A 13,081-nucleotide genomic window follows, 5' to 3' on the forward strand; every position below is an offset into this window, starting at 1 on the left:
AAATCTTGCATATTTTGTTAGGTCAAAATTCCTTTGTCAGAATAACTTTTCCAGATGTAACAATATGAAAGAAAAAAAAGTTTTAAGATTCTTGAAATCTTTTACCAAAATTTTTCTCCAAAATATTTTTACCAAATTAAGCTACAATTATCAATTCAAGTAATGTATTTTAAGATCTATCCCCATAATCCTAGTAGCTGAGAATACAACAGTGAACAGATAGCCATGGATTTTACCATCATGAAACTTAATTTTATGTTCATTCTTTGCATGCAGCAAGACATAAGCAAGATACCCTTTTGGATATAGTATTTTCCATTTCTGCCAACTGGAGACAATTTTGGTTTGCTCTAATGATGTAGAGGTTGAGAAAATATTTGTCCACAAATATCATCCTTCGAGGAAACTTCTAGGAAGTCACAAGGCAACATTATGATTCCTATATCCTTCTATTCTACCTTTGGGTATTTTTGCTTTTGGTGAGATTTTACCTGGGCCCTTAGCTCACTTACAAAATCATGACGTTACTAATGCCTGACAACAAAGATAATTTGTATATTATGTGAGCTGACCTTCCTAATATATTTATGTCAGTTCATGGACTGATATTTTCTCAAATATATAATATACATATAATGCAAATTGTTATTTAAATTTTCATGCACAAGGCTGTTGATGACTTTAAAAAAATTATTCCATTTATTTCTTTTCCATGCTTGAATTGTGCTGCTACTTGTTATTATTCTAGGGCATAACTATGAAAGCGCCAGTAATGTATTTGGTGAGAAAATTAGTATGAGCTCACGTTTATGACACCTGGACTGTATATTAGCCTTTCAGTGTCAGCACTCCCTTATTTTGATTCTTTTTAAAATTTGTGTTCTAACATAATTTAGCAGTTTTCTTGTTTGGAGGATTACTTTTGTAATTCTCTCAATATTTTAAAATTAATTTACAGCCTTTGACTAATATTTTGATAGAGTGCTAAAATAAGATATAGCCTTTAACTTTTTTCAAAGTGAGGAATGGCTCAGAATTCTTTCTTTCTATAGGAACACATTAATTCTTGTTGACAAACATATTTTATTTTACTTCAGGGTCTGTGGCTGACTTATGGTTGCAATGTTTCCCTAAATTACTTTGTTTTAATATTTTTCTGACTCCACTTTTAGTGATGAGCTTGTAAATATTGTACATATCCATTTTGTATTCCCATTTAAAGGGAATAAGTCACTGAAGAATAGGCATGTGTCCTTTATATCTACTTAGAAACTTGATAGTCTTTTAAAAACTTTCTGTAAATGAAAGGTTTTTCTTTGAGCTTTTATCTTTTATATGTCATTGTTACAACCGTGTTATTTTAGAAGCATTGCATAAAAGGAATGCCCTGAAGTTAGTAGTGCTGTATAAAGTAGGAAGGACATTAAAAATACAAAATAAATTGTGGTGTACAAATTCAAATTCTTCATTGTGTGAGGCTGAATTGTTATAAATATTATCAGATATTTCATGCTTAAAATAAATGAATTAATATTAATTACAAATTGCAGTGAGATACATAATACTTCATTTCTTTATGAAATATCTAGAATCTGAAGAGATAGAAAGCAGCTTAGTAGTTGCCAGAAATTGGGGCAATGGGGAAATGGGGAGTGACTGATTACTTAATAGGTACAGGATATTCTTCTGGTGTGATAAAAAAGTTTTGAAACTAGAGGGAGGTGGTGGTGACACAGCATTGTGGATGCACTAAATGCCACCGAGTTGTACACTTTAAAATGGTTAATTGCGTGTTATTTTAATGTCACCTCAATTTAAAATAAGCTGACAAAACAAATTATGTTTATGTAGCCAAGTTTAATGTATAAGCTTACGGGTGAAGATTAGGTTTAAACTGGCATAGATTTTAGACAATTGATTTCAAAAAATCTGTGAGTTGCTCATTTGAGGTCATTTTAGAAGATGCAAAAAAGTTTACCTTAAAGGATTACTTTATTTCAAAGTACTATTTCTTTCAAAGTAAATCTTTTAGTTATAAAGTAATATTTACTTGCAAAAACCTTTCATTACCTTGATATTTTTGGTCTAAAACAGGTAGGACAGGTGAGAAGGCAAGAAAAATAAGATCTTTTTCTAAATTGAGTGACTTGTTTGTCCTTTTCTTCAGCATGCCTAGTTAATCTCTATGAATTTCATATATCCCTTACCCATTGGCTAGAGAATTATCCATCTAGGGTTATACAGACAGATATCAGTAACACTCCGTATCTAAACATTCCTTTCTTCCTTTGGAAATGTCTCCACACATAAAGGAAGACATCTTAGACTTGAGACCTTCTTGGTTTTTGAAGAGAAAGATGACTCATGATTGAATGATAGTCTGCTTTTAAGGTTTGCTTTCTTTTGGGTTTTAGATTTATGTCTTAAACTATCTTCAGGGTCTGTCTGATGATCGTTGAATTCCACAACAGTCCTCCTAGTACCTATCATCTGTTTCCATGTAGCAGTGGAAAAGTCTGAAGGCTTTTAACTATTTACAGCTGTTAATTAAACAAGAGAGACATCCATGAGAAATGCGAGGAATGGGATGGAATCTTGGTGAAAGAACAAAGATTAAATGCCCTGAAATCCATTCCCAAACACAGAGACTTGCATCTGATTTTGTTCCTCTTTTAGCTGTTAACATGCCTTAATAAAGGCACAACATTCTGATGATTGTGGTATCTTTGGAAACTGTTTCAAAATGAAAACACAATAAGTTAGAAGAAGAAAAAAAAAGAAATCTGATTTTATTCTAAGAATTTGAAATAAAATGATTTAGTCAGAACTGAGCTTTATTTTCTTTCTTTTTAAAAAAATTTTGGCTGCACTGGGTCTCTGTTGCAGCGTGCAGGCTCTGTTGCAGTGCATGGGCTTCTCTAGTTGCAGTGTGCAGGCTTTCTAGTTGCGACGCGTGGGCTCTAGAGCGCGCGGGCTCAGTAGCTGCGGTGCACGGGCTTAGTTGCCCAGCGGCATGTGGAATCTTAGTTCCCGGACCAAGGATCAAACCCGTCCCCTGCATTGGAAGGCAGATTCTTAACCACTGGACCACCAGAGAAGTCCCAGGGTTTTATTTTCTACCTTTACACTATCTTACTTTTTGGTTGGGTGTGAGCAAGTCTATCTAGTCTTTTTAAAATGTCTCTGTTTCCTCATCTGCATATTGGAGATAACAGCAACTACCTCCCAGCATTGTTAGAGGCAATAAACTTGCAGTAACTGTCAGTAAAGGCTTAAAAAAATATGAAGAGCTGTATAAATAAAAAGAAATGTGATATTATTGTCATTAATAAGTATGATTAGCTCTAAACAGTGTTATCGCAGATGGTGCACAATAAATGTCTGAAAATGATGTTTAAATACTAGAGCCTGTTATAGATTCTTAAAGTATGAATCAACTAATTATTCCAGTGTGTTCCAGCACACGTTTTATCTTTCTGTGTTTATTCTTTTAAGAAATGCTAAAGCCAACTTGGCTAATGTTTTTTAGACTTTTGTTAGCCATATTATCCCTTTGGAAAGTTACATGTATGTCCCTTTGGAAACATTACTTCTACAGATGACTTTTCACTAATAATTCTATAATGTATTTTAATCTGACTTCATCTTGGACTATGATTTTTTTTCTATGTTGTGTGTTCAAGGGTGAAACTTGAAATATCTTGACTTTGTATTATGTTTACACTCATTCTTTCAGAAAATATTAGCCCAAATCTGTTATTTTACATTCAGTCTTAATTCCTGTTACGTTGATTACATTTAAAAATCTGATTTAAAACTTCTAAGATTTTATATAGTTTTTATCTATTTAAGCATTTTGGGAAAATTAATTTATTCATTACATTGAACTACTTAATTTAGATATATATTGTCATGGAAAAATGTACTTAAGGGATAGTTGTATGTGTTTTTTACTTTTGGTCTCTTAGTTCCAGCGTGTTGTCCTTTTTGGTTTTGTTTTATTGCTTTTTTCTTTAATTTTGCTTACCAGAGCCAAAGCCTTAGTAGAAGAACAACGCCTTTTGTTCCTAGGGTTCAGGTAAAGGCCTTGTCTGCCTGATAGAAACTAAAGTTGTGTTTTAACCCTTATTTGTATGTTTTTGGAAAATGCGTAGTAGGAAAACTTTTTTTGGTGTGTTGCTCCAAACCATATTATTGACTTTCAAATCATTTTATGAGCCAGCTTGTAAAATTCTGCATGGGGATTAAAATACAATAAAAATTTAAAGAGACAATCTTTGTTAGTGGTTTTATATGATGGACTGAATACTGAAACTCATAGGTTTCTGGTTGGCATTTAATGTAGATTCCACTTACATTGGTAATATTGACAGAAATAGCTGATTTGATACTGTTGATATTTTCCTTTATTACACTAAGGTTGCTGTCTCTTTAAATCATTCATTATATCACTTAACATCTACATTCTCTTGCATTTTCCAAGTAATAACTCCTTGAGGAGATTGGCAAATAAATTTGTACCTTATCTAAAATATGAATTTTTTGCATATTATATATAAGGTTCAACTTTTTGAAAGTATATTATTTTGAAAGAACAAAAATCACAATCCAAATAAAATATGTTGGGTTTATTTTGTTTACATTTTGTAATTGTAATTCCATTTAATTTTACTGTAATACTTGGGTACAAGTTGTTTGCCTCTTTTCATTAGGAAACCCTTATATGGTAAAGTAATGTCAACAAAGTTTTTTTTTTTTAAAGTAGTATAATTCTTGCTTTGCTGCATGGTTTTTTTTGGTTGTTGCTGTTGTTGGTTTTTAATACTAATTTAGTTTAAATTAAAAAAAATTGGAGTTCTAATTAACACTATGTAGTGTAAAATATTTACTTAGACTTATGTTCTGCTTGGGAAATTTAAAAGTGGTTACATGGAAATTGTATTAAAGCAATTAAAATGATATCAAGATTTTTATTAATGAAAATGAGGTAAAATAAGAAGTATATCATATCTAGAATTGTGGAAACACATTTGTTTTATTTTGAAGAATCAACAGATTTATTCTAATCATTCATTTAAAAAACACAGAGAAGATATTTAGGAATGTGATAAAGAATCTAGCAAATAAAATAATTCTTTTTTGATAGTTTAAAGTGGATATCTATTAAAAACTTCAATGCAAGTCCTGTAATATAAAATGAAAATTAAGGCTATTGATCAAATGCCCAGTTTGACAGTTTATTAAAAGGTATAATTTTGATAAAAAACTCAGTAAAATTAAAGTGTGCCTGTTTCATATCTATATTATTTTAATATTTATATATTTGTAAAGTATAATTTAATAAACTAAAGTATTAATATGAAAATATGAAAGCCATATGCCTAATATCTGTTTGTGTGAGAAATGAATATTATTAATAAGTGATCTTTTTGGTTTTCCATGGCATAAGAAAATCTAAAAATAATACTATTTATCAGGCATTTGAAACATATATCTTAAATGTTTACCTGTAATGATTTTAAAGAAGCAAAAATATTGCCAGTGGAAATGACAGCAAAGGTAGTCTCAATCCCTGAAAAAAAAAAACCTCACAGAAATCAATAATTTGCTCCAATAACTATGAGTTTAGTCTAATAATACATTTTTCTTTGTTTTTTAAATGTACTATTTATTGTAAAACAAATTTTTAGCCTTTAAGAAGTTCTTTAATATCATGGAAGATAAAGCCATAAGGTTTTTTATTGATATAGAAAATAAAGAATATTAGAAGTTAATGTGGTTTTGGTCACAAATTTAGAGGAACCATGGTGCTCTCTGACAACACCTGTTTGATCTCATACATGAGACACTCTAGTATTTCTTACTTTTTTTTCCTCTCCTCATATCTTTTAACATAATGGTCTCTTTTTTCCATTTATCCTCATCTGTATCTTTGTTCTACTATTGTCAGGCAAGCAAATATTTGAACTCTTTTTTCTTTTTTTATAGGAATTAAAAAAAATTTTATATTGGAGTATAATTTACAACGTTGTGTTAGTTTCAGGTGTTGAACTTTTTTTCCCATTTAAATGTCAGAGGTTTTTTTTCAGGTTCTTGGTCCCCTAGTCTAAGGCAGTGGTTCTCAAGCTTTAATGGCAATGAGAATCACCTGGAGCACTTGTTAAAATGCAAATTCCCTGGGCCCCATTCTGATTCAGTAAGTGAAAGGTGGGCCACAGGAATTTGTAACTTTCCAGATAATACTGTTGCAGGAGTTTTGTGAACCACAGTTTAAGAAACACTTGTCTAGAGTCTGTACTTACCAACTGGATTCAAAAAACTTTTTGTTACACAGCCTCAGGGTAATACCTGCGTTAAACATAAGGACTTAACATAAAGAGAAGTAATAATCATTTTAAAAATTTAAATGCTTGAGGACTAATTCCATTTGACTGAAAAGAAAAGTGTGTAAATAATTTTATATACTCTTCTGGGCCATTAGTCTTCTGACTTAAAAGTCTTGCTTGGCCTCTCATTCTCTAAGATATGAAGTGAGGGACTCAACAAGGCCATGTTAGAATTGGAACTGAACTACTGATATATCATATATACATATATTTATTTGTATGATTTTTATGTAGATGGTCTATATTTATTTATATATCCTAGAGCCTGGCCCAGAGCTGACTGTCTGCTTTAGAGAAGAGAGGAAGGGACTGACATGAGATATATATTTAAGTTTTTTAAACTACCGCAAACATTGTAAATCCAAGTTAAAAGAAAAAAATCAAACCATTGGATACACACACACACACACACACACACACACACACACACACACACATATACACATATAAAATGAAAAATACATATTACCTAAATAGAACTTTTTCCCAAATTCCAAATTTCCGATTCAATTTCAGTTTCAAGATAGTGGTCAGAGATGTGCTGAATTCTGAACCGAATGTGGATCAGAGCCATAGTCATCATAGATCCTGATATGGTAAAATCAACTAGCTAGGTGTGGGAGTGTGAGGTATGTGTGTGGGAGGTGACAATTATTAAGTCAAATGAATTCAGCAGCTGAATGTGAAGTTCTAATCCTTAATTATGGCATAGGCAAATTATTCTAATTTTCTCATCTCGAATTATAAAATATACGCTTATTATTCTGAGGATAAATACATTTGCTTCACAAACAAAAAAAAAGACTTTATGTCTGCGTAAGAAATTTTAAAAGACGAATTTATTACAGTTTTAAATACAAACTTAAGGAGTAGATTTACTAAAGCTTCTAGTAATTCCCAGTTACTTATAATTTTTGAAAGGTCTTTGCTGTGGTATAACATAAAACATTTGCTTAAAAATTCCCTATGAATGCCATATAAGGAACTTATCTATTCAATTCACTTTGAGCACTTATTCTGAACTCACTATTGTAGGGGAACCAAAATGAACTACCGTGATTCCTGCATAAAGGTAGACACAAAGCAATCCTATATAAAGTCCTTAGTTATGGTAGTGTAATTATTATGTGCATGTTAATAAGCTATCAAATTAGATTATAAAAAGTTCAAGTGATTTATCAATCAAACTAAAATATCTGAAATAATTTCTCTGTTCATTGAAGTTATTATAGCATATCCTTTTACCTTAACTGCAATTTACGAAGTGAAGTTTATATTCTGTGCTAATATTAGTGTAAGAGAATGGGGCAAAGATTGGGAATGTAAACGTTATGTTATATTAGTAAATGTTTAAACTGATAAATGAATATTTTTGCTTTTCAGATAAAACTATGGTTTGACAAGGTTGGTCACCAATTAATAGTTACAATTTTGGGAGCAAAGGATCTCCTTTCCAGGGAAGATGGAAGGCCAAGGAATCCTTATGTTAAAATTTACTTTCTTCCAGACAGAAGGTAGGGATATGAAACAAAAATAAATGTTCTTGAAAATAAATGAGAAATGTTAATAGCAGGAGGTGTTTTGATTCTGTATCATTTATTTTAAAATATCATGCCAGTTAGATACTTATGAAGTTTAATATAAGCATAATGATTCTTAAGAATCAAAATAGTGACAGTAAATACTTCGAGATTGTTTTAAAACCTATGTCAAATGTTTATAATATAGATTATTTTATCAAATATTTATTTTAGATTGTGTGGTTTACTTCTTAAATAATGTATTTTTTTAAATCAAACTCATTAAAATTATGCTCCTTTAAGTCAATACATTTTTAACATAAACTACAGAGGCAGAAAGCCGGAAATGGTACTAAAGGATACTCATCATGTTCCTCTACAATTTTTACCTCCTTTTACTAAGATATTATTTCTCTATATTATGTAAAATTAGTGAATGTGCTTTATATTTCACCACCCATATCACCAAGGAATCTTTACCACTGGGCCTAGAATCAGCTACCTAAAGTGTCCTTTGCTTTGTGTCCATGCTAATCAACATACATGATATTGATCTATCCTGATTTAAATAGAGGAATCAGAATAGGAGAAATAGCTTTTCAAAAATCATATAATCATTCTTAATTTCAGACACATACAAAATAGAAGAGATTATTCAATAAGCATCATAAAAAAAGAAAGAAGTAATGCACCAATTTCCCTTTCCCCAGCTCTTCTGCAACACTGGTTTTCAGGGCTGGGCTCTTCATTTTTCTCAGGTTGGAAGCAGCTGGGCACAGATGTGATCTTAAACATATTTATACACGTTTGGACCCTCTATTACTCAGTTCAAGTTAAAAGTCATCAGTGTTGAGTGCCAAAGTATCATCTGAAGAACAATTTCAACAAAGAAAATAAAGGAAAGGAAGTAGGCAATTAGCAAAGGTCTTATACTTTATTTGATATATATTTTGAAATAAAATTTGTAAAATGAAATAGAAAATATGCAAGGGTGCCATAGCCTCTTAAGCTATTAGAAGCTGTGCCATATAATTTTATCTTACAAAGTTGACTCGAAGGAAGTTGTTCTCTAACAACTTAGGTTGTCTTTTGGAGAGGGATACACTTTGAACTGCAAGGGAAGAAGAGGATATGCAATAACTCAACTCCAGCTTAAACTTCAGTTGGATGACAGATGTCACAGCCATATTACCTACCATCCTGGATGGAGGCCAAGTCACTTGGCTTCTCAGAGCATAGTTTATTAGTCTAAGCATCCTTAGAATGCCATCATAAAAACTCGCAGAGGGCTTCCCTGGTGGCGCAGTGGTTGAGAGTCCGCCTGCCGATGCAGGGGACATGGGTTCGTGCCCCGGTCCGGGAAGATCCCACATGCCGCGGAGCGGCTGGGCCCATGAGCCATGGCCGTTGATCCTGCGCATTCGGAGCCTGTGCTCCGCAACGGGAGAGGCCACAGCACGGAGAGGCCAGCGTACCGCAAAAAAAAAAAAAACTCGCAGAAAGTGCTGTGCTTTTATGCACACACATAACTTAAGTTTCTACTTATTCAGACCTTTGAAGAAAAATGCTTGCTTTTCAAGATGATAAAAGTCTCTCAAATTTTTGTTTTTTGGTTGACTACTTGTGTTTAGTTTTATTTTTTATACCTCCCCTCACTTTCTAAGCAGATAGAGGTCAAATGGAAGGGAAAGTCCCTTCAAAGACTCCTTTATATTCCAGATGTAGGGTTTTTATCTTTTCTCAATAGCAAAGAATGTGAGAAACGTTTGGATATTTTTTTCTCAGTTTATTTCTCAGCTGAGTTTTCTTGACAGTTATCAGGAATTTGAAGAATATTTAGGCAAGTTTGTAACTCACTTTATTGATAGAGTTGTGTCAGGGTTTTATCCTTAACGGAAAAAAGAATTCTCTGGTCAACTCAAACAGCTACATTATCATCTCGACTTTTTTTTTTTTTCTGTTGATACAAGTTTTTACACATGAATAAAGGACTGTTTGTGCTTTTGGTATGAGTTATTTCTTTTTTCTTGACAATTTCTTGTGAGAAAAACTACAGGTCCCAAGAAGCCCATGGATACCAAAATGTGCAATGCTCAAGTTGTTTATATAAAATGACATAGCTCTGCATCTGTGGATACTGAGGGCCAACTGTACTTGCCTAAGTAAACAGAAAAAACAGTTGATGCCTTTTTATTGATAAGAATTCCTGGAGGGACAAGTGAGGCTACATAGAAGGAATTTAGTCTAGAATGTCAGTATGTCAGTTAAGCCATTCAAAACATTTATTTTCTATATAATATGCTAGGTACCCTAAAAAATAGCTAGGTATGCTCTAACACTTTTTTATATCTTTTTTTATATTGGTTGCGAGTCAAAATATATTTTTCCCTTTATTTTGAGTAAAAATATCAAGTCTTTGCATGCTATTAAATCAAATGGAAAACAAAAGTACTGGTAACATGAAAATAAATAGAAAAAACTTTAGTTAGATTTTTTAAAAAATACTTTCTCAACATTTTAATGATGTTGTTAGAGATCAATTATCTATTTTATTATCCTTAGGCTGCTATTTAAAAATATCTCTATAGCATGCTTACTGACCTTAGTTTTTAAATAATTTTAGCAACTTTTCAGTATTTGACTTATACAGAATGATCTTATTTTGAAGGCGTTAGTTATACTTCTTGAAAAGAATAACTCATTTACTTTTTTTGTAATTTGCTGAAGATAAGGTAACTTTCCATGGTTATTTTCATGGATTGGTGCTTCAATACACACAAAATTGCCTTATTAAATTGTAATCATATAAGGTAGGTTAGTGAGGAACTTCAGAGATAATCTAGTCTCCCTCCTATCCAGAATTAGAAATTCCCCCTAAAATAGTCATTCTCTGAGAACTTTTTTCACTCCTTAAGAGGAAGTCAAAGCTTATTCTTCTGTTTCCTTTCACGTTGCAGTATAAACCAATCTTGGATTAGATGGCAAGGTTCCCCCTGAATGCTTTCTTCCTGACCTTGGTGGAAGGAATTTTATCTCTGACAGGGTTTCATAGTTCATTCTTTAATGGATAGAATATAAGTAGATGCTTTATAAATATTTGTTAAAATCTTAGAAGGAGGAAGTGACAAGAGTCATAAGTCATAGTCTTTGTCATTATTTCTCTTATTTAGGTATTTTTATTTGCAGTACCACTTCTTTTTCATAAATTTGAATGGAGATAAAATTTCCTACGTGGGTTTCCAAAGTTATTTTCCTGTGGAGGCCTTAGAAATTAATAAAGATACATTGCTTTAAAATGGCTTTCTGCTACATTAAATATATATGCTTTGGAAACATACATGTTCTTGATTAAGTCAAATCTGTATTAAACATTAAGCTCTGTATTCACCTGGGAGAAGTTGCATACCCTCCTTAATTTGGAGGCACTCTGTCCCTTCTTAGTTCTCCCTGCTTCCTATTTCCCAACACTCTTAGAACTGTGCTGTGTTGAGAGAATTTGTAGAAGTTAATATGGTTCCACTTGGAGTTCAGTGGCACTTCTCACTTCAAATAGGCTCTTCTAATAGCTTAACGTTGCCGTCCTAGATGATTTTCTTCATTCCTATTCAGACACTGATCCTCTCTAATAAGCTAGAGTAGTGATCTCCAAGAAGAACGGATGTACCCAGGAGATGTATGAAACAATTCATTGGAGTTCATAAAGAAATACTTGAATTTTCATTTTCACCTATCTTTAATTCCTATTTTTGTATATTTACCAATGAATACAATATATTAGTACAATATAGTAATACATACATATAATTTATAAAAATATGTGTATACAATGGAATGCATAATCAAAAGCATTCACTTGATAGAAATATGAAGTCAAAAAAATGTATGAAAGCTTCTGAGTTGGAAGTTCTGTCTATCAGGATGGCCAGCTTGCATTTCCAGCCCAGGTTATAGTGGCTGCCTCACACAGAAATAATTTTACTATGTCTTTAAAGACTTGATAAATGTCAAATGAGCAAGTATGTATTAATTATACATAAGTGTGTAACTTGATAAGATGTAATTACAATTGCTTATTAGCTAAACTATATGGATGTAAAGTTGTGAACATCGCAATTCACCAAACTTATTGTACAAGGGACTTCCGTTAGTTTAAGTGAATAGTATATTGGTTACAAATACTAAGTACAGTATTTGCATTTGCATATGTACAAATACTAAAAGTACTACTATATGTAACTAACAGGTTAATTTCCAATTTAAAGGTTTCCAATAGGGCAATGTGTTAAAAAAAATTAGAGTTAAGATTCTTCAGTCTGGTTTTATTTAGAATTTGAGAAAAGTTAAGTTTTTAATTATCTATCATGGAAAATTTTCAGATTTATTGAAATATTTCTATTATTAAGTCATACTTATAAGGTGATATAATTATATACCTTATAAATTTTAATAGTAATTTTAAAGATTACAGTATATTTAAGGTATGATAAATTTGTGGGAAAACTTCTTTCCTGAGAAATTTTAAGTTAATAAATTTTAGGGCAAAAGTTAAAATGAAGATTTATATAAGCTCATATATTCTTATTTTTTTCATAGTGATAAAAACAAAAGAAGAACTAAAACAGTAAAGAAAACATTGGAACCCAAATGGAACCAAACATTCATTTATTCTCCAGTCCACCGAAGAGAATTTCGGGAACGAATGCTGGAGATTACCCTTTGGGATCAAGCTCGAGTTCGAGAAGAAGAAAGTGAATTCTTAGGAGAGGTATCTGGAACTATTTTAAAGCTTAGACTATTCATGTCATCCTGAATACTTTTGTTTATATGACTATCAGTAAAATATTATATTTTGAATAACTGAAACACCTAGACATAATTTAACAGAATGAATTTAGCTGCTGTTTTAAGAAAAAACTTATTGATGCCTCTATAGTACATGTATTTCAGTTTACTGAACCAATTGTACAACTGGTAATTAAATCATTTATTTATAGATCAGTTTTTCAGCCCTGTACTGTATCTGTAATGTGCTAGGGACTGAGGTATCAAAGGTCAATAAGGTATATTACTTTCTTCAAGGAATTTATAATCCACTGGGATACACACAAGTGAGTGAACAACTATAACATAGTATGGCAGATGCTCTTTCAGGGAAGTGCAGTAGGAATACATAAT

General features: G+C 31.8%; 1 protein-coding gene across 14 annotated transcripts in view; it reads left to right on the forward strand.

Annotated features, from left to right (window-relative positions):
• Nucleotides 1-13,081, forward strand: part of RIMS2 (regulating synaptic membrane exocytosis 2) — a 635,932-nt gene that overhangs the window by 378,493 nt on the left and 244,358 nt on the right. For 11 of the 14 annotated variants that reach the window (XM_004275317.4, XM_033438141.2, XM_033438149.2 and 8 more), the window contains exons 9-10: nucleotides 7,770-7,900; nucleotides 12,500-12,671. In XM_004275317.4, the coding sequence (XP_004275365.1) occupies nucleotides 7,770-7,900; nucleotides 12,500-12,671 (303 nt within the window). Of the gene's footprint in view, nucleotides 1-4,030; nucleotides 4,079-7,769; nucleotides 7,901-12,499; nucleotides 12,672-13,081 lie in introns of all 14 variants that reach the window. The other 3 variants (XM_049700520.1, XM_033438139.2, XM_049700521.1) reach the window with 1 other exon arrangement.

Source organism: Orcinus orca, chromosome 17 (assembly GCF_937001465.1).
Source record: "Orcinus orca chromosome 17, mOrcOrc1.1, whole genome shotgun sequence".
Lineage (NCBI taxonomy): Eukaryota > Metazoa > Chordata > Mammalia > Artiodactyla > Delphinidae > Orcinus > Orcinus orca.